This window comes from Dasypus novemcinctus, chromosome 9, assembly GCF_030445035.2.
Source record: "Dasypus novemcinctus isolate mDasNov1 chromosome 9, mDasNov1.1.hap2, whole genome shotgun sequence".
Classification (NCBI taxonomy): Eukaryota; Metazoa; Chordata; class Mammalia; order Cingulata; family Dasypodidae; genus Dasypus; species Dasypus novemcinctus.
The window spans coordinates 118,900,501-118,922,615 of record NC_080681.1 but is presented as its reverse complement, the minus strand read 5'-3'; the positions used below and the strand labels follow the sequence as shown (position 1 = coordinate 118,922,615).

Below are 22,115 nucleotides of genomic sequence, written 5' to 3'. Positions count from 1 at the left end.
TCTTTACAATGTTGAGTCTTCCAATCCATGAATATAGTACATATCTCCATTTATTTGTCTGCTTTGATTTTTCATAAGTGTCTTGTAGCTTTCAGCATACAAATCTCATATGTTTTGTTGGATTTACAACTATTTAATTATGTGACTATAAATGGCATTACTGTTTTAATTTCCTGTCCATTTGTTCATTGCCAATATACAGAAATACAATTGATTTTTGTATGTTTCCCTTGTATCTTGAAACCTTGCTGAACCTTCTGAAAGTCTTTTGGTTTGTTTTTGTAGATTTCTTGGCATAGTCTACATAGGTAGTCAAGTCATCTGCAAATAAGAACAGATTTCTTCTTTTCTGATCAATATGGCCTTTATTTCCTTTCTTTGCCTTTCTGAGCTGGTTGGGACGTACCATAGTCTTTCGTATAGGCGTGATGGGACTGGGCATCCTTGCCTTGTTCCTGATCTTAGGGCTAAAGAATTGAGTCTTTCACCATTAAGTACAATGTTAACTGTAGAGTAGTTTTCTTATCGATTACCTTTGTCAGTTGAGGAAGTTCCTTTTTGTTCCTAGTTTTCTGAGGGTGTTTATCATGAACTCAGCAGGTTTTAAAATAATTCAAGGGAGGCTTTTCTTGAGATTTTCATCCATTCTTCCTGCAAGGAAACAGAAAATTTGTCCAGTGCACAAAGTGGGAAAAAAGAAAAAGAATTACCTTCTTTATCATAACAATGGATAGATTTTAGGTCATTTTATTTCCTCTCTAGCTATGGTGGATACAGAAAGTCTCTGTTTTGAACCTGATATTAGAAAACTTCAGTGATAAGTAAAGCATAGGTACACCAGTGTTCACAGCAGCGTCATTCACAATTGTCAAAAGGTAGACACCGCCCAAGTGTTCACAGACAGATGAATGGATAAACAAAAGGTGACATGTACGTACAATGGAGTATTATTCAACCATAAAAAGGAATGAAGTTCTGATACATGCTGAACTTCAAAAATAATATGATGAAGCTTGAAAGCATTGAGTGAAATAAGCCATACACAAAAGGACAAATATTATATGATTCCATTTATATGAAATATCTTAAACAAATTAATAGGGATAGAGGGTAAATGAGAAGTTACCAGGGGCTGCGGGGAGGAAAACATGGGGAGTTACTGCTTAACAGGTATAGAGTTTCTGCTTGGGTCATGAAAATGTCTTGAAAATGGATGGTGGTGATGGTAGCACAGCACTGTGAGTGTAGTCAGGATCACTGAATTATGCACTTCAAATGGGAAATGTGTTGTATAAGAAAAAGAAAGGAAGGAAGGAGGGAATGAGGGAGGAGAGAAAGGAAGAAAATAAGAGAAAAAGAAAGAAATGTAAGCATAGGCTTTGGAGATAGACTGACCCACATTTGAATCTCATTAGGCCACTTCCTAGCTGGGTGACTTCAGGCAAATTACTTAATTGCTTTCAGCTGATATTCGTATTCCATAAACCACTTACCCCAGGAGGGCTGAGGATTAAATGAGAAAATGCATGTAGGTTGCTTGGCACATGTTAAGTAAACGGCGTCGTGATCATTATTTTGGTCTCATAAAATGGAGACTGAGAATTCTCAGGGGTGTACAGAGTGGAAATGGGGACCCGCTAATATTAACAAGCCATTTGGCAAGGAGAACTAATGAGAAAATTTACTATATAGACAGAAATTGAATTGCATTCGTTGTATAAAAATAATTGACTGCCTGCTGCTCCTTCGGCCTCAGTTTAAGAAGTAAGTCACCTCGGCTGCCACCAGTCACGCTGATTTACGAAGGAATCAGTCGCCTTTCCAGAAGCGCGCGCTTTCTACCCGCTCCCCAGAGAACGGATGACACATGGCTTGCCAAATGCTTTGTGAATAGTCTTGTGATGATTGCTTGTAGTTTCACTTAGACAAATCCTCTTCCCAAAGCGTAAATGGATTTAGGAGAGGAAATTTGGTTTGAAAAATGGAACACAGGTCTATTTTGAAGAGCTGAAACCTGCAGACTTGCCAACATTTACCAGTTTTATCAGACCAGACAAGGTGAAAATTTTTCCTCTGCCAACTTCACTGGGGCTTTCTGAATAATCTAAGACCACCCCTCATCAGCTATGGGCCACCCTGAGTAATGCAAAACTCAGCAAACAGTTTTGTATTATTTGTGCCACTGGAAATAATTTCATTCAATAAAGTACAGAAATCTAAAAAAAAAAAAGAGAGAGAGAAAATTAAAATGTAAAAAGGTAATTTCTGGAAAGCAAATGTGGTTCAACAAGTTGGGTATCCACCTACCACATGGCAGGTCCTGGGTTCAGGTCCCAGTGCCCCCTAAAGAAGACAAGCAGACACCCACACCTGCTGCAAGGAGAGCTAGATGCCAACGAGAGCTAGATGGCCACATGCCACACCCCGCTGCAACGAGCAGAAGCTGCAACGAGCAGACGCCTGAACAAGCAGATGCCACAAGCCAGGAGACGCCACAGCCTGCAGGGAGTGGATGTGGCTCAGGCCCTTGGGCATTCCCTTCCCATGTGGGAGGTGCAGACAGATGGAGGTGGAGGGATACTTTTTTTTTTTTAAGTTAAAAAAAGGTAATTTCTAGCAAATAAAAAGGAATGTTTATTTTATTTACCAGGGTAAATACTAAAGAATAGGGAGCCATACTTCTGAAGATTCATGCTCATTTGCAAGGCTGATAAATTATTTTGACTGTTATCATAACATTTTGACATCGTTTGCTTTTTTGATAGCGGAAGGTAGTTATATGCCTATTGTTTATAAAATAATTGAAGAATACAGGAAAGTATAAGGAAGAATATAAAAGTAACTTGTAATCATATGACTTAGGGAAAGTCATCGACCTTGGCAGGGTTTTAGCCACTAGGTTTTTTTCTCCATCCTGTGAGGAGCTTAGTTCCCTAAGGGCAACAGGAAGCCTGTTTTAAAACGCCTCCCCAGGTTTTTTGTCCTCATCACTCGTTCATTCCACAAATATTGACCTGACGCCTCAGCACTGAGTCGAGCCCAGGACACGGCAATGGGCTGATGAGAACAGGTCCCTGCAATCAGGAAGTTGCTAGGAAACAGAGGCAGGGGTCAAAGGCACTCACAAAGGCGCGGGTAGGTACACAGACCCAGGGGAGGGCTCTAAAGGAGGGAAGGTGGAGCCTGAGAAGGACTTAACTAGACGAGGGGGGAGCAGCATGTGCAAAAGCCCCGGGGTGGAAAGGCCCAAAGACCTGAGAGAAGACCAGTGTGTCTGGAAGTAAGAGCGGGGAGGGGCGGGCGAAGAGGCAGGCAGCTTTCCTTCATGCCACCCCAAGGATTTGGGTTTTTCTCTGAAGCGCAGTGGGAATAAGGATTTGGGGAAGGAGAAGAGCCTGCATTTTGAAGCGACCACCCTGGTTGATGTGTGCAGACGGGAAATCCAGAGCCCTGTTCACAGCCTCCCTTCCCCGTTGTGCCCAGCGGGAAAGCCGTGGCCACAGGCTCTGAGCTCAGCCCTGTGAACTGTACAAGTTAGGGTCGGCTGTCTTTAACTCTGCTGAGAGACGGGCACGGTTCTTCTGGGATGAAGAGACACTGTGAGCCAACGGTTGTTGAACATGAACCTGCAGTCATTCCAACGCAGTGGCTCTCCAGGTGGAGCCCAGACATCTATGCAGTCTTATGTCCCAGGTGGGAGGCGGGTCCCCGTGGAGATGGCTCCAGAACCACGCTTTGCGAAACCCTGGCTGTGATGCTCTCTTCCCTCTCCCTTCTCGGCCCCCTGTGCCTCTTCCCTTCTCATGTGGGGGAACTCCTGTGCTCACATGCTCTCTCTCCCGCCCTCTCCCTCCCTCTCCTTCCTTCTCCCTCTCTCTCCCTCTCCTTCCCTCCCTCTCTCTCCATCTTCCTCCCTCTCTCTCCCCCCTTTCTCTCCCTCTCCCACCCTCTCCTCTCTCTCCCTCTCCCTCTCTCCCCCCTTCTCTCCCTCTCCTCTCTCCCCCTCCCTCCCTGTCTCTCCCTTTCCCTCCCTCTTTCCCCCTCTCTCCCCCCCTTTCTCTCCCTCTCCTTCCCTCTCTCTCTCTGTATGTGTGTGTATGTGTGTACTATTTCAATAATCTTTGTTTTGCGGAAAAGAGAAGTGAGAGGTAAGCAGTGGAGCCCCAACAGAGCCTCCCCCCTCCCGAGGACACCCCCAGCCCCCCACCGGAGTGGTTTTGGGACTCCCTTTAAGGGTGAGCTGGACGGCAGCTCAAGCCAGCCCAGGGCTGTGGCCGAGGGGTAGAAGGGGAATGAACACGGCCTGGCCTCCTCCCGTGGTGGCCAGCTTCCTGCTAGCCGGCTCCTTCCTCCTCGTTGAACGTGCTCTGAAGCACGTGTCTGCCCGTTCTCATGTGGGACAGAGGATCATGGTGACAGGATGACTTACAAACACCCCAGAACCCATCCAGCCCCACAGGTCTCTTCCCTGCCATTCCCACACAGCCTCTTGGAAAAGAATCTTCCGTGCCTGGATCGCGTTCATACAAAATGTTACATTAATGTTACATGAAAAAATATACACCCCACAACCCACACACCCCACTCCTCCCACATCAAAAACCTCTTTCATCATCGTGGCACATTCATTGCATTTGGTGAATACCTTTTGGAGCCCTGCTACACCGCATGGATTATAGTTCACGTTGTGGTTTACACTCTCCCCCAGTCCATTCAGTGGGTTATGGCAGGATATATAATGTCCTGCATCTGTCCCTGCAATATCATTCAGGACCACTCCAAGTTCCAAAAATGCCCCCATATCACATCTCTTCTTCCCTCTCCCTGCCCTCAGCAACTCCCGTGGCCACTGTCTCCACATCAATGATATAATTACTTCCATTGCTAGAGTCACAATAATTCTACAGTATAATACCAGTAAGTTCATTTTTTTTACACCTTGTGACTGTCCTTTAATTTACATTATTTCACCTGTGTGTGAATGCACAGTGCACCCGTAACTCTGAAGGATTTGCCAAATCATCCCCCAGAGAAGATTTACAAGTCAAGTCCCCACAGCTCTGGGCCCCTGCTACTGCTCCCTCTCCCACACAGTTTTACCCACCAGCGGGGTCTTTGCTGATCTCAGAGTGAATTACGACATCATGTCTTTTTGTTGTTGCTTGTTATTATTGTTGTTTTGAGGTACTTTGAACCTGGGACCTCGGATGTGGAAAGCAGGCGCTCAACCACTGGGCCACATCGGCTGGCAGCGTGCGTTTCTCTTACTATGTGTGAACCCCTAAGGCTTTATAGACGAAGTTTCTGGACCCAGGGACCCACGACCTGGATAGAGCGTCTCCTCCCTCCGTGGGCAGGCGGCCCCTTGCTGCTGGCGCCCCTGCGACCTGCCTGCCGCCGGGCTGCGCTCACCGCACCCTCATGTGGCTCCGACCAGGCAGTGCGCCCCGGGGGTTCACCTTGCGAGTCTTCGCGTCCTCGGGGCCCTTCTCCTCCGGAAGCTCTGAGAGCTGGCAGCTGGCACTTGGCCTGACAGTCTGGGGGCCTGCTTTGCCTCTGGCAGGCGGAGGCCTCCAAGGGGACAAAGGTCAGACAAAGGGGCTGGGCCAGCGTCTTCGGAAGAGCACCAATGCCCTGAACAGCGACAGTGCGACGGCAGAGGCTGCACCGCGCCTCCCGCCGGGGTTACATGGTGCCCTGCATTCGCTCTGCGTCTGTGTTACGGGAGTTTATCCTTGAAATGGCCCCGTGGGCTGGGAACTAACACCATCGTACTATCCCCATTTCGCAGATGGGGAAATGGGGCTCAGAAAGGGTAAGTAACTCGCCCAAAGTCACGGCCAGTGGGGACGGGGTCGGGTTTCAACTCCAGAGCTTCTAGATTAACAGGCTTCGGGTGTAAATTTGGCTTCTGGAAGCATCTAAAAACCTCAATACCTGGCATTCTTTGTGAGTTGATTGTGATCAATAAGGCAGCGGATTAAAAGCTACGGTAGCGTGGAACCCCAGAGGAGGCTCCCAGCTCTAGGACGGGAGGGTTGCCTTGTGAGCCTCGTTCTCGCAGCCAACTCAGGGGGCGCCGTCTAGTGGGGGCCTGGAGGAGGGCGTGCTGGCCCCTGGCGGCGTCTAGTGGGGGCCGGGAGGAGGGCGTGCTGGCCCCTGGCGCCGTCTAGTGGGGGCTGGGAGGAAGGACGTGCTGACCTCTGGGGCCATTGGAGGAAGGGCGTGCTGGCCCCTGGCGCCATCTAGTGGGAGCTGCGGAGGGAGGGTGTACTGGCCCCAGCAAAGCCATGTTTTCCTGGGAAGAACATGGGGTGACATGGACAAGGATCCCAGGCTGCCCCGGCCTGTCAGGAATTGCTTCTCAGAGTACAACGAGCTTACCTGCATCTTTAAAGAGAGGCCTTGGAATTTTCCAGGCAGAGCAGGAAGGAAAGGGCACCCCAGGTGTAAGAAACAGCATGTGCTGCAGCTTTTGGTCAAAGGTTGCAGCCAGTCCAGGGTGACCCGCAGGGAGAAGGCTGGGGATAAAAACCCACCTCTCTCCTCCCCAGCTCCCAGCTCCCAGCTCCCATTGGCCAAACCCAACCAGAACCAGAAGGTGAGAAGCCCACTTGTGGGGCAGAGGCCAGGGTGGAGAAGGATGGAGAGAAAACAGGAGGAGGAAATGGGAGACATCCCACATGGGGGGTGGCGGGGGGGGGGGGGGGGAGGGGGGAGGTAGACCCCGGAGGCTGCAGTCCAGGGGCTGGGGGCTGGGGAGCCCAAGGGAGCAGCCCCCGGCTGGACTGGACCAGGCTGGAGGGCAGTAGAGGGGGAGGATGGTGGAAGGATTCAGGAGGAGGAGGCTTGAAGGACCTATCGAGATAAAACAGGGGCTGGGGCTGGGGGGAGAGAGCAGAGGCCGGGGTGCTGAGGGGAGCGGGGGGCATGCAAAGACCAAGATGAATGAAAGAGATGATGCACAGTGGAAACTGGCTCCAAAGAAAAGTTCCAGATACATTTTTGCATTGGCAGCATTACCGGACCTAAGGATCAAGTTCTCAGGGAGGCTTTGTCAAAGTACGGTGGGCATTAGCGTGGAAGTTTGTTGTTCATAGATGTTTTTTAAGTCTCAGTGTTTTGTAGATTTACTATCTACTTTTTAAAAAAGATTTATTTATTTCTCCCACCACTACCCCCCTCGTTGTTCGTGCTCTCTGTCTGCTCTCTTTGTCTGTTTGTTGTGTGCTTGTCTTCTTTTTAGGAGGCACCAGGAACTGAACCTGGGATCTCCCATGTGGGCAGGAGGCACCCAATGGATTGCGTCACCTCTGCTCCCTGCTTGTTGTGTCTCTCATTGTGTCTCTTCATTGCATCATCTTGTTGCGTTAGCTCGCCACACCAGCTCATTCCATCAGCTTGCTGTCTTGCACATCTTCTTTAGGAGGCACCGGGAACCAAACCCGGGACTGCCCCATGTGGTAGCCGGGCGCCCAACTGCTTGACCCACATCCGCTTACCACCACCTACTTTTTAAGATATTTAAAATTCAGGAAACTTTTTTTTTAATGTACTTTTCCCTGTTTATTCCATCCTCTGCCCCTCCCACACTCTCTTTATTAAATCGCTCTCTACTCTGCAAAGCATAGGGCCTATGTCAAGACTATGAATTCTGGACCTGGAGAAGCCTGGGTTTAGATGCTGACACTGCCACGTGCTGGCACCGTGGCCTTGGTGAGTCTCTTCACCCTTGGAGTCTCAGCTTCTTCATCCATAAATGGGTGATAAGTAGAACCTCTGCGTCCGAGTCTGCCAGGGCTACTGCCACAGGCACCACACTGGCTGGGTTAAAGAACAGGAATTTATCGTCTCACCGTGTTGGAGGCTTGAAGTCTGATATCGAGGTGTCGGCAGGGCCATGCTCCCTCTGAAGTCTGGGATGTCAAGTACACTCACCTGGCGAGTCGAGCTGTAACTCAGGTGCTGCCTCATCACGTGGCCACTGCCTCCTCCTACTGTGTCCAGATTTCCTGTTAGAAGACTCCAGTCACACAGGATCGGAGCCACCCTGATTCCGCTACGGGGGGGTTCCCACCCACGGGCCGGGGATTGGGACTTGAGCATAAATTGGAGGGAGCTGTCCTCAAGTCCATGACACCCTGTATGGTGCTGCCACGGCGTGTGGATTAACGAGGGAATGTTCGCTAAATGCTTCAGCAGGGGCCACGTGGGAAGCAATCAAAATATGTTAGCTGCTAATAATAATAAACAAAAACAGCCGTTTCTCTGGTGGCAGGATAGTGCAACAGGGCGGAGCTTGTACAGTCAGCCTGTATCAGCAGCGGGGCGTCTGCTCCGGGGCTGCTGCTTGCAATTTTCCGAGGACGGGTACAGAGTGGGCTCATCGGCAGTCTTCAGATGTTCCCTCTTAGCCCATTACACGACAGAGGCTTGTTCCATTTTGTGGAGCCATCCAAAACTTCCTGCTTACTTTGATTTCCTAATAACAGCTTGACAGCTGTTGAGGAATGAAAAATAATGGAATCTGGGAAGAGAAAAACGATGCCACTTGTGGAGTTCATCTGTTTCATGAGTTTTCAAGGGTTCGTGGAGCACAAAGAAATGGGACCAGTAGGAGTCGTGATGAAACTTGCACAGGGGTGGAAATTTGCACAGTTGTGTAAGAGCACAGACATTTGAATCAGGCAAAACCCCGGGCTTGCTGAGCTGAGAGACTTTGGGCAAATATAATCTGTGTGCCTCCTTTTCCTCATCTGCGAAATGAGACCCATCTCTCTGGCTTGTTGTGAAGATGACATGGGCTATTGCAATAAAGCACTTAGCAAATTTCCTGATCTTGAATGTTTAATTAATAGACACTTTGATCTTTGTTATATTTGGGGACTTTAGCATCAATATCTAAGTGCAAGCACTCTGTATAAAATTGGATGCGGCACCCTGAGAAGAAAACCTTAGAAAACAATTAGGAAGTGTGGGGCTGGGTTTAATGTAGGCGGTCCTGAAGTTGGGACATTTCCTTTCAGTGCTCCAGGCCCTGCTGGGAGGTGCGTACCTCCCAGGAAATTACAGAGGAGCCTTTGGAAAACGTGGAAACAGAAAATGGCCTAATCCCCTGGCCAAGCGTTCGTCTAGTTAGACTTCCCGAAGCCCCCTTTGCCTCCGCGTGGCCTGATTTTCTACACAACCACTTGGGTACCAGTTCCAGGGTCTGGAGTCAGGCACCTGTCCCAGCCCCGCCACTCGCCAGCTGTGTGGCCTTGGGCAAGTCACTTAACCTCTCTGACCCCAGCATTCTCGAAAGGAGGAGTGGGATGATGATCCGGTGAGGTCGCACAGGTGGGGTGGCCGCCAGCGAGCACTCGTCAATGGATTACCTTGTCTTCCTCCTTCTCCGTTTCAGTCTGCCGACATCGACAACCATCACGCGCTCATCGAGTATAATGAGACAGAAGGCAGCTTCGTGCTCCAGGATTTCAATTCCCGCCACGGCACCTTCGTGAACGAGTGCCACATTCAGAACGTGGCTGTGAAGCTGCTACCTGGAGACGTCCTCAGGTTCGGATCCGCAGGGCTGACCTACGAACTGGTCATTGAAAACCCACCCACGGTGAGTCCCGGCCGCTGCAGGGTAGGGGGTGCTGGGCCCAGTCGCCTTCTGGGCCACCTGGTGCTCAGCTACAGGGGAAGGGTGGCGGCGGGGCCCCACCCCGTCATTTCACGCTGGGCGCACGGTGGCAGGACGCGGCTCCTGGGTTCAGACCCTTCAGGGTGGGTCTTGGGGGAGCTCAGGTCTGCCGAGGGTCTTAGCTCCCTCTTCTGGGCATTTTTGGGATTACATCCAAGAGTTGCATGGTGGCCATCACAGAACTAGTATTTTCCTGAAAACGTATGATTTCATGAGGGAAGACAGAAAACAGGAATGTGCTTTAGGAAACTCAGAGACGGATGCTTCCTTTTGAGCAGATCAGCACTCTGCCATTTCCTGGCTTTGTGACCTTGGCCAAGGTTCTTGGCATCTCTGGTCTCGGCCTGCTCATCGGGCCTCGCGCCTGGCATTATGAGAAAACAACTGTAAGACTTGAAACTCAGCACCCCAAGAAGGTGCTTAACATGTGGCAGTTGTTACTATGCCCCAGGTGATAAATGTTCCTGGGAATATGGCTCAAATTGCCCCAATTCGAGCGAAATATAACACAAAGCTTGTCCATAAAAGCCTAATTGCAAAGAACCTAAGATCCACCAGGGAAGCAGCACAGGGGAGTGGTTAGAGACGCAGGGTCGTGTCTGAATCTCACCTCTAACCATCTTGAGCCAGCTGCGTGACCCCTCTAAACTTCTGTTTCCTCGTCTGTGAATGGAGGGGTGGCAGTAACAGCGGTGACCTCATAGGCTTATCTTCAGGCCTGGATGAGCTGATGGTAACTACAAACCACTGAGCACACTGCCTAGTTCGCGATGAGGTCACTGTCAGACCTGCCGTGTGTGTTCCAGAGAGACGGGTGCTTATCTCACACCAGGACAGCTGCACCTACGGAGACCTCAGCAGCCTAAAGTCCTTTCTGGGTTGAGGCTGGTATAAAGAAACAAAATTTAGGAAGCTAGCAGAATTCTGGGGTTTGTAGCCCATGGACATCCCTCAGGCTGCACGGACAGTGATGCCACATCATCCATGCTGGGCTCTGAAAAATCTGGGGACATTTTTTCTGCTGCTGCTTCTCAAGCTGCCTTGCCCTCCTTGATTCAACGTTAAAGCGTTTTTGTTTGCGGAATGCCCAGGGGTCAGCTGGCAGCAGCAGGGAGGGGCTCTTGACTGAAAAGGGGTTCTTAAGGTGGGTTCTAAGGAACTGCCCCCTCTGCATCAGAACCCCCTGGGGAGCAGGCCAACAGTGTAGATAACATACAGGATGCCCAGTTAAATGTGAATTACAGACAAATCATTTTTTTATGTATGTCCCAAATATTGCATAGACATACTGATGCCAAAAAATTATTTGTTTATCTGAAATTCAAATGTAAACAGACATCCTGTATTTACTCCTCCTCCAATTGTTTCCTTTTATTTTATATTTTTAGCTAAAATTCATACTTTCTGGTATAGTGGGCTGGAGTATCTGCATTCTAACAAGCTCCTGATAATTCTGATGCATCCCTAACACTTGGGAAACCCAGATTTAGAGTCATCTGTGTGTAACAGTTACAGGTTTTTTTTAAGGGACCAAAGAAAATGGAATTTCAAACCCTAAGCCTGAAAATCCAAAAGTTTGTGAAATTTGGGCCAGTGATTCCCAAACATGTTTAATTACAAGAATCTTTCAGGAATGTTCAGTAAACATATAGGTTCCCAGACACCGCACTCCCAGGAAATTCTGATTTGAGACATGGAGTGCAGCGGGGAGGGGGTGGGGTAGCAATATGGAACACTACATTTTCCTTTTTTTTTCCCATACAAAGATATTTATTGCAGTGTTATTTGTAGTGGCACAAAACTGGAAACCTAAACACCCATCAAAGGAGACGTAGTTGAATAAAAGAGTTGGTTCCTATAGGGAATGCTGTGTTGCTTTTAAATAAGACAGCTTTATTGAAGTGTAATTGACATATAATAAATTGCACTTAAAAGTATATAATTTGGTATGTTTTTTTTTTTTAATTTTTTTATTTTTTATTGACTTTGTAATAATATTACATTAAAAATATATATGTGAGGTCCCATTCAACCCCACCCCCCCACCCCCCCTCTCCCCCCCCCCCAACAACACTCGTTCCCATCATCCTGACACATCCATTGGATTTGGTAAGTACATCTTTGGGCACCTCTGCACCTCATATACATTGGTTCACATCATGGCCCATACTCTCCTCTATTCCATCATGTAGGCCCTGTGAGGATTTACAATGTCCGGTGATTACCTCTGAAGCACCATCCAGGGCAGCTCCATGTCCCGAAGACGCCTCCACCTCTCATCTCTTCCTGCCTTTCCCCATACCCTTTGTCCATTATGTCCACTTTTCCCAATCCAATGCCACCTCTTCTATGTGGACACTGGATTGGTTGTGTCCATTGCAAAATTTGGTATGTTTTGACATGTGTTCACCTGTGAAGATGTCAGCACAATCAAGACAGTGAACGTTTTCATCACCCAAACTAGAAGCTAGGGCCACCGCATCGCACCACTGGGGGGTCACAATGCACTGCCCTAAAGCAACTAACACTGTTACGTCATAATGTGGAATCTCTGTTTCTGTTCCGGACACTTGAAATGAAGTTCCAGAGCTAGGGGTGCCAGCCATAGTGCGAGGCTTCATCGGGGTTTTTTGTTTGTGGTTGTTTTTTTTTTCTCTTTAGCGCTTTTTGATCGATCTCCGGGAACGGAGTGTAGAAACAGGGCTGTGTCAACGGTGGAGTTGTTCATAAAGTAGCAGGGTATGGGGAGTCTGTTTTCACCCCAGTGTATACATCATGGGTTTCTGGGTCCTGAAAAGTGGCAAATCTAAATAGAGCTACCCAGACCAAGAAAGGAACCAGGTGCCCCAAAATAGTCACAAACGGTCTGCAGCCTTTTGGCAGCAGTTTTTCTGTCCTAGTCTGTGGCTCCGTGGGCAGTGACTCGAGGTCAGGTCTGGGCTAACCTTGAGAGGGGGGTGGTGCCGCAGTGGTAAACAGTGGCCCACGTTTGGCCTCCCATTAAGCCGCTCTGCCCTGGGTCCCCGGGCAGCCACGTGACCCGGATGCCGTCGCCTGCCTCCTGCAACATCATGGCGCCCTCTAGTGGCCGTACTCTGCGCGCTCAGTGGTCTCAAGGGGTCCTGCAAGGGCTTTGGAGTCCGAGACCCCCGTTCAAATTCCAGCTTAACTTAAGTAACCTTACCGGGCCTCGGTTTCCAGCTTCAGCCAAGCAGGTCCTTACTAATCACCAGCTCCCTTTCTCCACGCAGAATTTTCACAGAGGTCGTTGGGGCCACTTCTGTCATTTTATAAACCACCCTCCCAAGGTTTCTGTGTTGCTCACAGCCAGAACCAGCATTAAAACCAGGTCTCCTGAGTCCCACTCTCGAAGGTTCTTCCAGCAGCAAGGGGACAAGAGAGAGCGCCGGCTGACACGAGAGCCCAACTGAGTCCTTCCCGCAAATCCCAGGCCACCCTGCAACCTCAGGTGCTGAGGGGCATGAAGTATCATGCGGATAAACAGGAAACCCACTGCCAATGGAAGAAAATACAATTTCAGTTATTAGCTTCCCCATTTGCCGCCAGTAACCTTTTGCCAGAGTGTTGCTGCCGTTTCTGGGTAAACTCAATTACTCCCTTTCAGGTTCTTTGTTTTTCTTTTTTTTTTTGGATGATGACGAGAGTGGCTGATGGCTTGTGCTTATTGAGCATTTATTATGTGCCAGGAAGTGTTCTGAGCACTTATCATGTATTATCTCATTCAGTGCTCACAAACTAGGAAGAAACTGTTATTATCCCATTTCTTCAGATAAGGCACCAAAAAAATAAGAGGACTGTTGGGTCACACAGATGGTGAAAGGCAGAGAAGGGCCCCACGCCTGATTCTGTTTAATGCTAAATCATGCTTTTAACTTGAGGTGGGCAAACTATGACCCACAGGCCAAATCCAGGCCATTTCCTATTTTTGTAAATAAAGTTTTATTGGAACACAGCCATGCCCATTCATCTCTAGTATGGCTTATGGCTCTACTGCAATGACCAAGTTGAGTAGTTGCAACAGAGACCATATAGCCTGAAAATTTGAAAATATTTACTCTATGGCCCTTTGCTGAGCACGTTTGCGCACCCCTGCTCTTTGCACTATGCCATACTGCCTTTTTCACTTTTACTCACTTTCTGAAAGAAGAGCTAAAAAACGGAGGTGGGGATAGGCAGAAAGTACTAACTCATATCATCGTACCAAGCCGCGACTGTCTGCCAGGACCTGTGCTGGTTAACAGTTTACCTAGTTAACTGAGGAATAAGGAAAAACAGACTAGCTGAAAAAATTGGCTTTAAATAATCTTTTCATTACATCTTTAAAACAAAGCTTAGGAATATGAGGTTCTAAATACACATATACCTATATATACATTTGCACTATTATTACATTGCTATATATGTGATATACTAGATGTCAATTTATAATTTATATGACAGAGGTATATTATAAATTTTACCTGATTCTTCAAGTGGTAAAATTGACATTTTCTTCTAAAGCTTTGAGATGTTTTCCCTGGTGTAACTTTTGAAGTTGAAATTTGGGCTTTGTATTCTGAAGTCTGCTGTAGCTGGAGGGCTATTTGTTCAAAGTTTCTGTAGTTAATTTTTCACTGCTTATCTTATGATTGGTTCCTTGGTCTTAAATCATTTCTCTGGGGCCACAGCTTTGCTGTTATGATTTTAAAGTTCAATTTGGTATGTTATTACAGCCAAACACTTTCATTCTGAGTGCATAGTGATGCTTGCACTAAAGTCTGAGTGTGTTGTCCAGGACTTTTAATTGTTTGCAAGTGCTGTAAACCCAAGTCAAGCCAGCCTAACTGAAAAAGAATGCAATAGAAAATTCCAGAAGCATGTAACAGCTTTAGGCTCCGCTGGATCCAGGTACTCAGATGATGGTTGGGAATCTGTCTCTTCCATCTCTGTTAGCTTCATGGTTTGCCTGGGGCAGCCCCTTGCCTTACCTGTAGCAAGATGGCCACCAGCTGCCTAAACAGCCTCCCAATTTATAGCTCTAGGGGAAGAACAAGTTTCTTCATTGGCTTAGCTTGGATCATGTGTCTGTCCCTGAACCAATCACTGAGGCCAGGGGTTTGGAATGCTCTGATCGGCCAGGCCTAGGTCCTGTTCTCTCCCCTGGAGCCCAGGTGCTATCTACACTAGAATTACTTGAACTCAGAATTGGCAGGTGAGGGAGGGACGGATGGTATCTCCACCCTCCAAAATTAAGGTGCCACATCCAAAAGATGGAGGACTGGGTCAGGGCAGGTAAAAATTCCCAAGTGTCTGTGACATAAAGCAGCATTCCTGCTGCCTGAATTGAGCCTTCCTAATGGAGGATATGAGGGTTTGGGGGAAGGAAATGCCAAGTAATCCAGAATAATCCACCTCTCTGTTGGAAAAAACCAAGGGTGATCTCCAAGGAAAGAGTGTAGGTTTTTTTTTTCCTTCTCTGATGAAAGGTGTGATGGGAATTGTTTATTAATAAGCTCAGAGAGTTGGGGCCTAACTGTCCATCCCTGGAAAAGGTGCATTTCCACCTTCATAGGTCCTCCTTGAGCAGGATGTGGGCTTTGCCACAACCAGGGTCAAGTCTGTTGGTGAATAAATGACCAAGGAGCGTGAGGCACTTCAGAACCAAGCTCCGGCTGGTAAAGGTTTGTCGTCTCCCAACTTGATCTCATAGAATGTTCCTTTTTCCTGTGCTTTTTTTTTTTTTTTTTAAAGATTTATTTATTTATTTAATTCCCCCCCTCCCCTGGTTGTCTGTTCTTGGTGTTTGTTTGCTGCGTCTTGTTTCTTTGTCCGCTTCTGTTGTCGTCAGCGGCACGGAAGTGTGGGCGGTGCCATTCCTGGGCAGGCTGCTCTTTCTTTTCACGCTGGGCGGCTTTCCTCACGGGCGCACTCCTTGCGCTTGGGGCTCCCCCACGCGGGGGACACCCTTGCGTGGCACGGCACTCCTTGCGTGCATCAGCGCTGCGCATGGCCAGCTCCACACGGGTCAAGGAGGCCCGGGGTTTGAACCGCGGACCTCCCATGTGGTAGACGGACGCCCTAACCACTGGGCCAAAGTCCGTTTCCCTTCCTGTGCTTTTATGACTCCTTTGGGGACCTGCTTGATGGGATGAGAGACTCTGAGGCCAGGTTTTTCTTACATCAAAGGAAATTCTCTGAGGCCAGTGAAGTGGCGGGTGTGGAGGCAGCAAATAACCTCAAGCCCAATATTCTTAGCAAAAACTCACCCTAAAGGACTCCTGAGATTTGCGTTGTCATCAGATGTGTACAGACAAGGCAGACAGCATCAGGGAGAGATCAGAGGGATGAGCTCAGGCTGAAGGCTTGGGGTCCTGGTGAAAGAGAACTCAGACCAGGCCCGGAAATCGAGGGGCCACCCCATGGCTGCGCTGTGTTTATCCTGGCAGATCACGCTCTTCTACCAACCTGTAACCACATCACTGCTTTGCTTTTCTTGGTTGATGATTCTTCATTCATGCAGTCACTCAATCCAGCAAGACTGTACTGAAGTAGGCCAAGTCTAGGGGTAATAAAAGACTATTTCTAGAAATCTGAGTTGTTTTCTAGACTCTTTACCATTTTTATGGGCTGACCAGGAAGCTTATTAGGACTTGCAAGGAAAGCTAGAAGATTTACAAAAATGGGAAAGTAAGAGGGGCCAGAAGGTGGTGAGATCTTAAACAGATCTGGTCAAAATCCAAATGAATGGCTTTTTTGCTCATTCAAAGAGACTTCCTTCTTTAAGTGCCAAAATTTTTAAATAATATATTTTTAAATTTTAAAATAATACATAAAATTTAATATAAATTTTAAAATAACATAACTTGGCTGTTCAGTGTTCTTAAACGTATAACCCTGACTTCTCACATTGCATGTCCTGAGGGTAATTTATCCTATTCTTGGGAACTTAGAGGCAGTACCCCATGAGTTACAGAGACACCCCAGGAGCTGCTTGTCCCTGTACTAGATAGCCCCATCTGCTGACCTTTAGTCTCATATCCACCTTACTCTGTCTTCCACCATCAGCTGCTTCTGGACCCTGTGGGTGGGAAGCTGAGAGTGGGAATTAAGCTCTCCCTCCTGGAAGGGGGAATGTCTACATTAATTAACTTCAGTAAGGGAGATTTGTCTCCCCCCCCCCATTTATTGATTTACTCAATAGTTTATTTTTATCAATATGGGCTCATGTATATTTATTATATACTCTGGGCTATAGGCTGGCACCATGTTGTTTTGTCGCTCAGATGTTCTAGCTTTGGCCGTCGGGAGCCCTTTCCGGCTCTCTGGCACGCTCCCGCCGTTTGGTTTGGGAGCACTTCCTTACTTCCTGCTGTTGCAAGATGCTCCAGGCTCATTTTGTATTTTCTCTGCTCCAGCTCTTGAATCAGTCACAGGCCTTTTTACCTAGTTCTGTTTGCCAGTTTTTCAGTTCAGTTCATTTCAGTCACTACACCCACAGGGTGTGCCAGGCGCTTTGCTGGGTGCTGGGTACAGCCAGTGATACGCTGGTACAGGTTTAATACACAGTTTTCTTAAAAAAATACATATAGCGATAATAAAGTAGTCATTTTATAATATTTACTGATGAAGACTGTGACACATTCTTTACAGATAACAGTAAAAGCTCCATTCTTCTTTATTGTGAATTCCATATGATAATTTTCTCTGGACTCTTCTTTCTGTAGCCAGCTTATGGTTACAACAGATAAACAAGTGGGTTCCCAGCCAAAATACTGGTAGATATTTTTGTTTACATTCACAGGTAAGACACAATGGAAACAACACAGACGTGTGATAGAACTTGACTTGCTCATCAATGACGTGAGCAACTTCTTTGCTAAATCAGATAATAGTTTTCAGATACCAGAAGAATATTTTCTCAACTTTTTGTGCTATTCAAAATGTAACAGCTATTCAAAATGTAACAGCTACAGACACTACAGTTTTAAGTTTAATCTGTGTTATTAGCATTTGCTTCATCACCTATTTAAGTGTAGACAATCAACTAACCAAATAAAAAAATATCAAGCCCTGACTTATATTTAACAGCATTTCCCAATTTCCATGGCCAATTGCAAAGTCCTAAAGTAACATGGCCAGAAGCAGCAGAGCACCCCTGCAGAGGATTTCCACCAGCAGACACAGCAGAGTTAAATCAACTCAAGTGTAGATAATAATGAAATGGTGGCAAGTAATTAGGAAGTGATGAGTTTTAAGTATTTATTCATTTTGTTTCCAATATAATTGGTTTAATTGTAAGTTTATATAATTAAAGATTTTCGAGGCTGTGTTTACCAACTGGCTTGAAAAATTCCTGAACGTTTAATAATTATCCCTCACAAACCAGGACAAACTGGTCCCAGCATTGTAAGCCCTGGGCCCTGCCTCCCGGGAGGCTCTGGTCCCCTGGACTGTTTGCAGGGAGCTGCATTTACCGTAAGCGTAGCCCTTCCATAGGTGAGTTCTCAGGGCTCCTGGAAAATCCAGTTCACAGGTAGCCCATGCCACGCCTTGTGGCTCTTCACACTATTTGCCATTTTCTCTTTCAACTCAGAGCATCTCTTGTTTTTCAGTAACCAGTTGCCCAGGATCCTTTTGCAAGTGTGGAACAGAGGTATAAATCATACGTTCAAATAACCCAGAAGCACTACGAGTGTAGCTTTCAGAATCAAACAGCATCGCCACTTCTGGCTGCACATTAGTTAATCCTGCTGAGCTTCAGTTTCTTAATCCACAAAATGGGGCTTAAGGTGCCCACCCCCGGATGGGCCTGGCGATTAGAGGAGACGGCACATGCGGCGCGCATGGCGCTGTCCCAGGGCCAGGTCTGCTTCCCCACTTAGCTGCACCGCCTGGCCGAATGCAGGCGTCCTGTAGGCACCCTTACCTTACTGTCAACCACCTTGACTTGGCAGAGTGCCCCACGCAGCCTGCACCTTTCCAAGGTTAAAAGCAGACACTGGCACCATAACACAAAGAACAAGTAGATAATTGGGGCTTCTTGGGTAAATCATTGACTGCTTTTTGTTCAAGTGAGTAGAAGAACTTCAGCAGTGGGCATGGGCACTGCTAATCCAGGTGGTTGGTGCCCTGCTCTTTTAGATAATGTGGAAGAAATTAGGACTTAAATATAACATAGGCCACCTTAAAAACAAAAATCTAACTACACAACAGACCATATGGTCAGAGAACAGGGGGACAAAAAAAAAAAAGCATTAGCATGTATTTTTAAACTAACATTAAAAACCAAAAAACAGACAAAAAAAAAAAAACCAATTGACCCCAAGCTCCATTTGCATTCTAATGTGAACCAGGAACTAGAGTCTATGGTGACTCTTTTCCTTGTGTTTGTTTTTACCCTCTGCCTGTTTCCTTGATACCAGCAGCAAATTTCTGAGACAACCTTGACCTTGCTTATACTAGAGTAGACCTGCTAAGGGGAAAACCAACTTTAGCCTTCCAAGTAAAGACATCCAGCCAGCCTGCAAGCCAGCTTAAATTTTTTTTTAAATTCTAAGCCCAGCAGCCAATTGCTGTCTTTGCTGTCTACATCTTCCACCCTCTTCTCTTTTTAGAAACCCTCTTGTTAGGGCTGTGTGCCACAGAGGTCAGCGCCAGCTCCAGCTTGTCTCACCGTGTGGGGTAGTTCAGGCTGCGGCCAGAGCCAGGGTTCAAAGCCAGCTGCCCAGTCTCCACGTTTGGCCCCAGCTCCACTTCCTCCATGCCGGCTACATCCTCAAGCCCCATGAGATGCAAGGGGACGCTGGTAGCAGTTGGTGTCCTCCAAGGATCCCTGGGTCTCTTGGCTCTGATTGGATCCCACACCCCACCGGGGAATCAATCATGATGGCCAGAGAATGTGATTGGCTGATTGCCTAGGCCCACCCACAACAGTGGTCTGAGAGCCATGGAGGGAGATTGAGGAAGGAAGTGGAAGGAATAAGGCATGCGCCGGATGGACAATTAGTGGTGAAGGGTGGTTACCTAAGAGGGTCCCCGGAGCCTCCCAGCGTGACAGTGAATTCCCACACCACTGCCAATATGCTCGAGATTTCCAGCCTGGAGTAAAACACATTAAAATTTAACCTCACCCTCAGCATATTCATTCCATAAATATTTATTAAACCCATGGGAAAAGAGGAAGGATTGAGGCAAGACTGCCCAGCAGAGGGAAGTGGACAAGACGGATGAAGAAGTTAGCATAGGCCACGAGGGCACAGCTCAGCTTCCAACACGAAAGAAAGGAAGAGCACATGCGTGGAGGGAGGAGGTGCTAACGGTGGAGAGAAATTTGAGACTAAACATAAGGGAGCACAGTAGAGTTCCCACACACCGCCAAGGCCCTTTTTTGATAAGAGAGCTAAGGTGGGCCCGTGGCTTCAGGAATGCGGGGCGCGCTGCCCCAGCTGGCTGGAGTGCAGGTGCTTGATTTCTCTGAACAGTGTTCTCCCTGTCTCCAAAAGAGCCATTCCCGGGGAGCCCGCAGGATTCCTGACTTGCTGCGTAAAGGCTTGTAGCTTAAATAGAGACCCAGGATCCTGCATGGAGAGTCTCCTGCTTGAGTAAGCCCAGCTGAAGCTACAGAAAGTTCTGTCTGCCAGCGCTCATTTTTGGAGGGATTCTGTCCTGTTCCTCGTTATGTGTCTTGGAGCTTATATGACCTCCAGCTCCACAGAAGGAGAAATAGGAGCCCTGAGAATAGATGTGCAGAGGCTGACATGTGATCCTAGCGTCTTACTTCAGAGTGTGTTTTTCTACCCTTTGGGGAGACTTGAGAGAAGGCGGATGGTCATCAGACCTTGATCCCAAGCCTGCCTCCACGACTGCCAGCTCGGCCTTGGGAAGCTTCCTTAACCCTGCCAAGCCTCATTTTTTAAAGGAGGTGTCGGGGATTGAACTGGGCGCCTCATACAGGGGAAGCAGGTGCTCAACCACCAAGCTACACCTACTCCCCTCATTTTTAAAATGGAAATAGTCCCGCTCCCCTGAAGATTATGGGGTAAGTTCAGTGCAATAAATGACAGGGCTCATTCATGTCCTCATTTAGTCACTAGACAAGAGGGGGTAGCCAGGAAAAACCACTGCCGAAAGGTCAAACCAAAGCAAAAGCCGTGTGTCAGCACTTCTCAGGTTTGCCTCTCCGTGTCTGGGTGGGTTTTGACATGTCCTCCACTGGAAGGAGCTACAGCCACCTTCCCAGGGGCAGGCGACGGAAGGTTTCCTAACAGATGTCAATATCCACTAAGAATCAGGCAGTGGGTTTTGAGGACCAAGGTTAGGTTAATGACACAGTCAGGGTCCCTGCCATCCCAGAGCTTCCAGCCTAGGGGAACAGGTGGAGGCAAAGCGCCAGAGGAGGCTGCTGCTCAGATGGAGAGAGAGCAGGCTGCGGAGCAATGGAGCTGGGCTCGAACCAGAGAGGTTTGCTCATTCTTTCTTCCAACCAATGTGGGAGGGTCTCCTGTGTGCCCAGGTGTGTTCTCGGTGCTGACGGTATGGTGGTGAGCCAGAGAGACGGGAAGCCCCTACTCTCTCAGAGTTGGCGTTCGACCAGCTCAGAAGCTCACCCCCAAATCTGTGATCTTGGGAAAGCCACCGGGCCTGGCTCAGCCTCACAGAACCTGGAGTGTATTCAACGAGTTAGTGCATGCATGCCTCTTGGCAGGGGGTCTGGAATAAAGGAGGCACTCAATGAATGGGGACGTGCCGGGTGCTGGGTGACCTCTGGCAGGGGCCACCACCCCAAACTCGGTGTGAGTCCAGGATGGCTTCGCAGGGAGGTGACTTAAAAGCTAGGACTTAGGGCACAAGTATGGGGCTGGGACAATGGGGTGGAGACCATCCCAGCTGATGGTGACCCTCTGCCCCTCCTGGCTGCCCCTGCAGGTCTCCTACCCATGGATGAGTGGTCCAGGACCCTGGCCAAAGCCACAGCCACCTCGGGCCACGCAGGAGTCGAGCCAGCCACCCTCACCGCCCTTCCACCCGGATATCCGGCAAGCGCCAGTCCAGAGGAGCTGGTCCCAGGGCTTCTCCAGGCCCGCCATGGTCCAGCCGGCCGCCCACAAGCGGCCCGTGAGCGCCAGTGGGAAGATGTTCTCGTTTATGATGGATAACGCCCACCCACCTTCTGTCTTCAAGCAAGGTACTCATGGGCGCTTCCATTTGTGGCTTATGGGAGGGATTTACAGCCATGAAGGTGGTTCTTGTTCTTTGCTTATTTTCTCTGAATCTAAAAGAAGTCTCAATTGTGCGAAAATTGGGGATGAACAGAAAGCAAGAAAAAGGTTAAAAATCAGGTGTAATCCTAACCACCCAGATAGCCTCTGTTGACTTTTTGGTGCATTTCTCTCCAGACTTTGTGGTATGCCCACATACACACATTATC

At 48.1% G+C, this 22,115-nt stretch overlaps 1 protein-coding gene across 5 annotated transcripts in view; it reads left to right on the top strand.

Moving 5' to 3' along the window:
• The window catches only part of FHAD1 (forkhead associated phosphopeptide binding domain 1), a 130,211-nt gene that overhangs the window by 12,483 nt on the left and 95,613 nt on the right, over positions 1-22,115 (top strand). For 4 of the 5 annotated variants that reach the window (XM_058304351.2, XM_058304350.2, XM_058304348.2 and 1 more), the window contains exons 3-4: positions 9,404-9,610; positions 21,614-21,872. In XM_058304351.2, the coding sequence (XP_058160334.1) occupies positions 9,404-9,610; positions 21,614-21,872 (466 nt within the window). Of the gene's footprint in view, positions 1-5,664; positions 5,816-9,403; positions 9,611-21,613; positions 21,873-22,115 lie in introns of those variants that run through there. The other variant, XM_058304349.2, reaches the window with a different exon arrangement.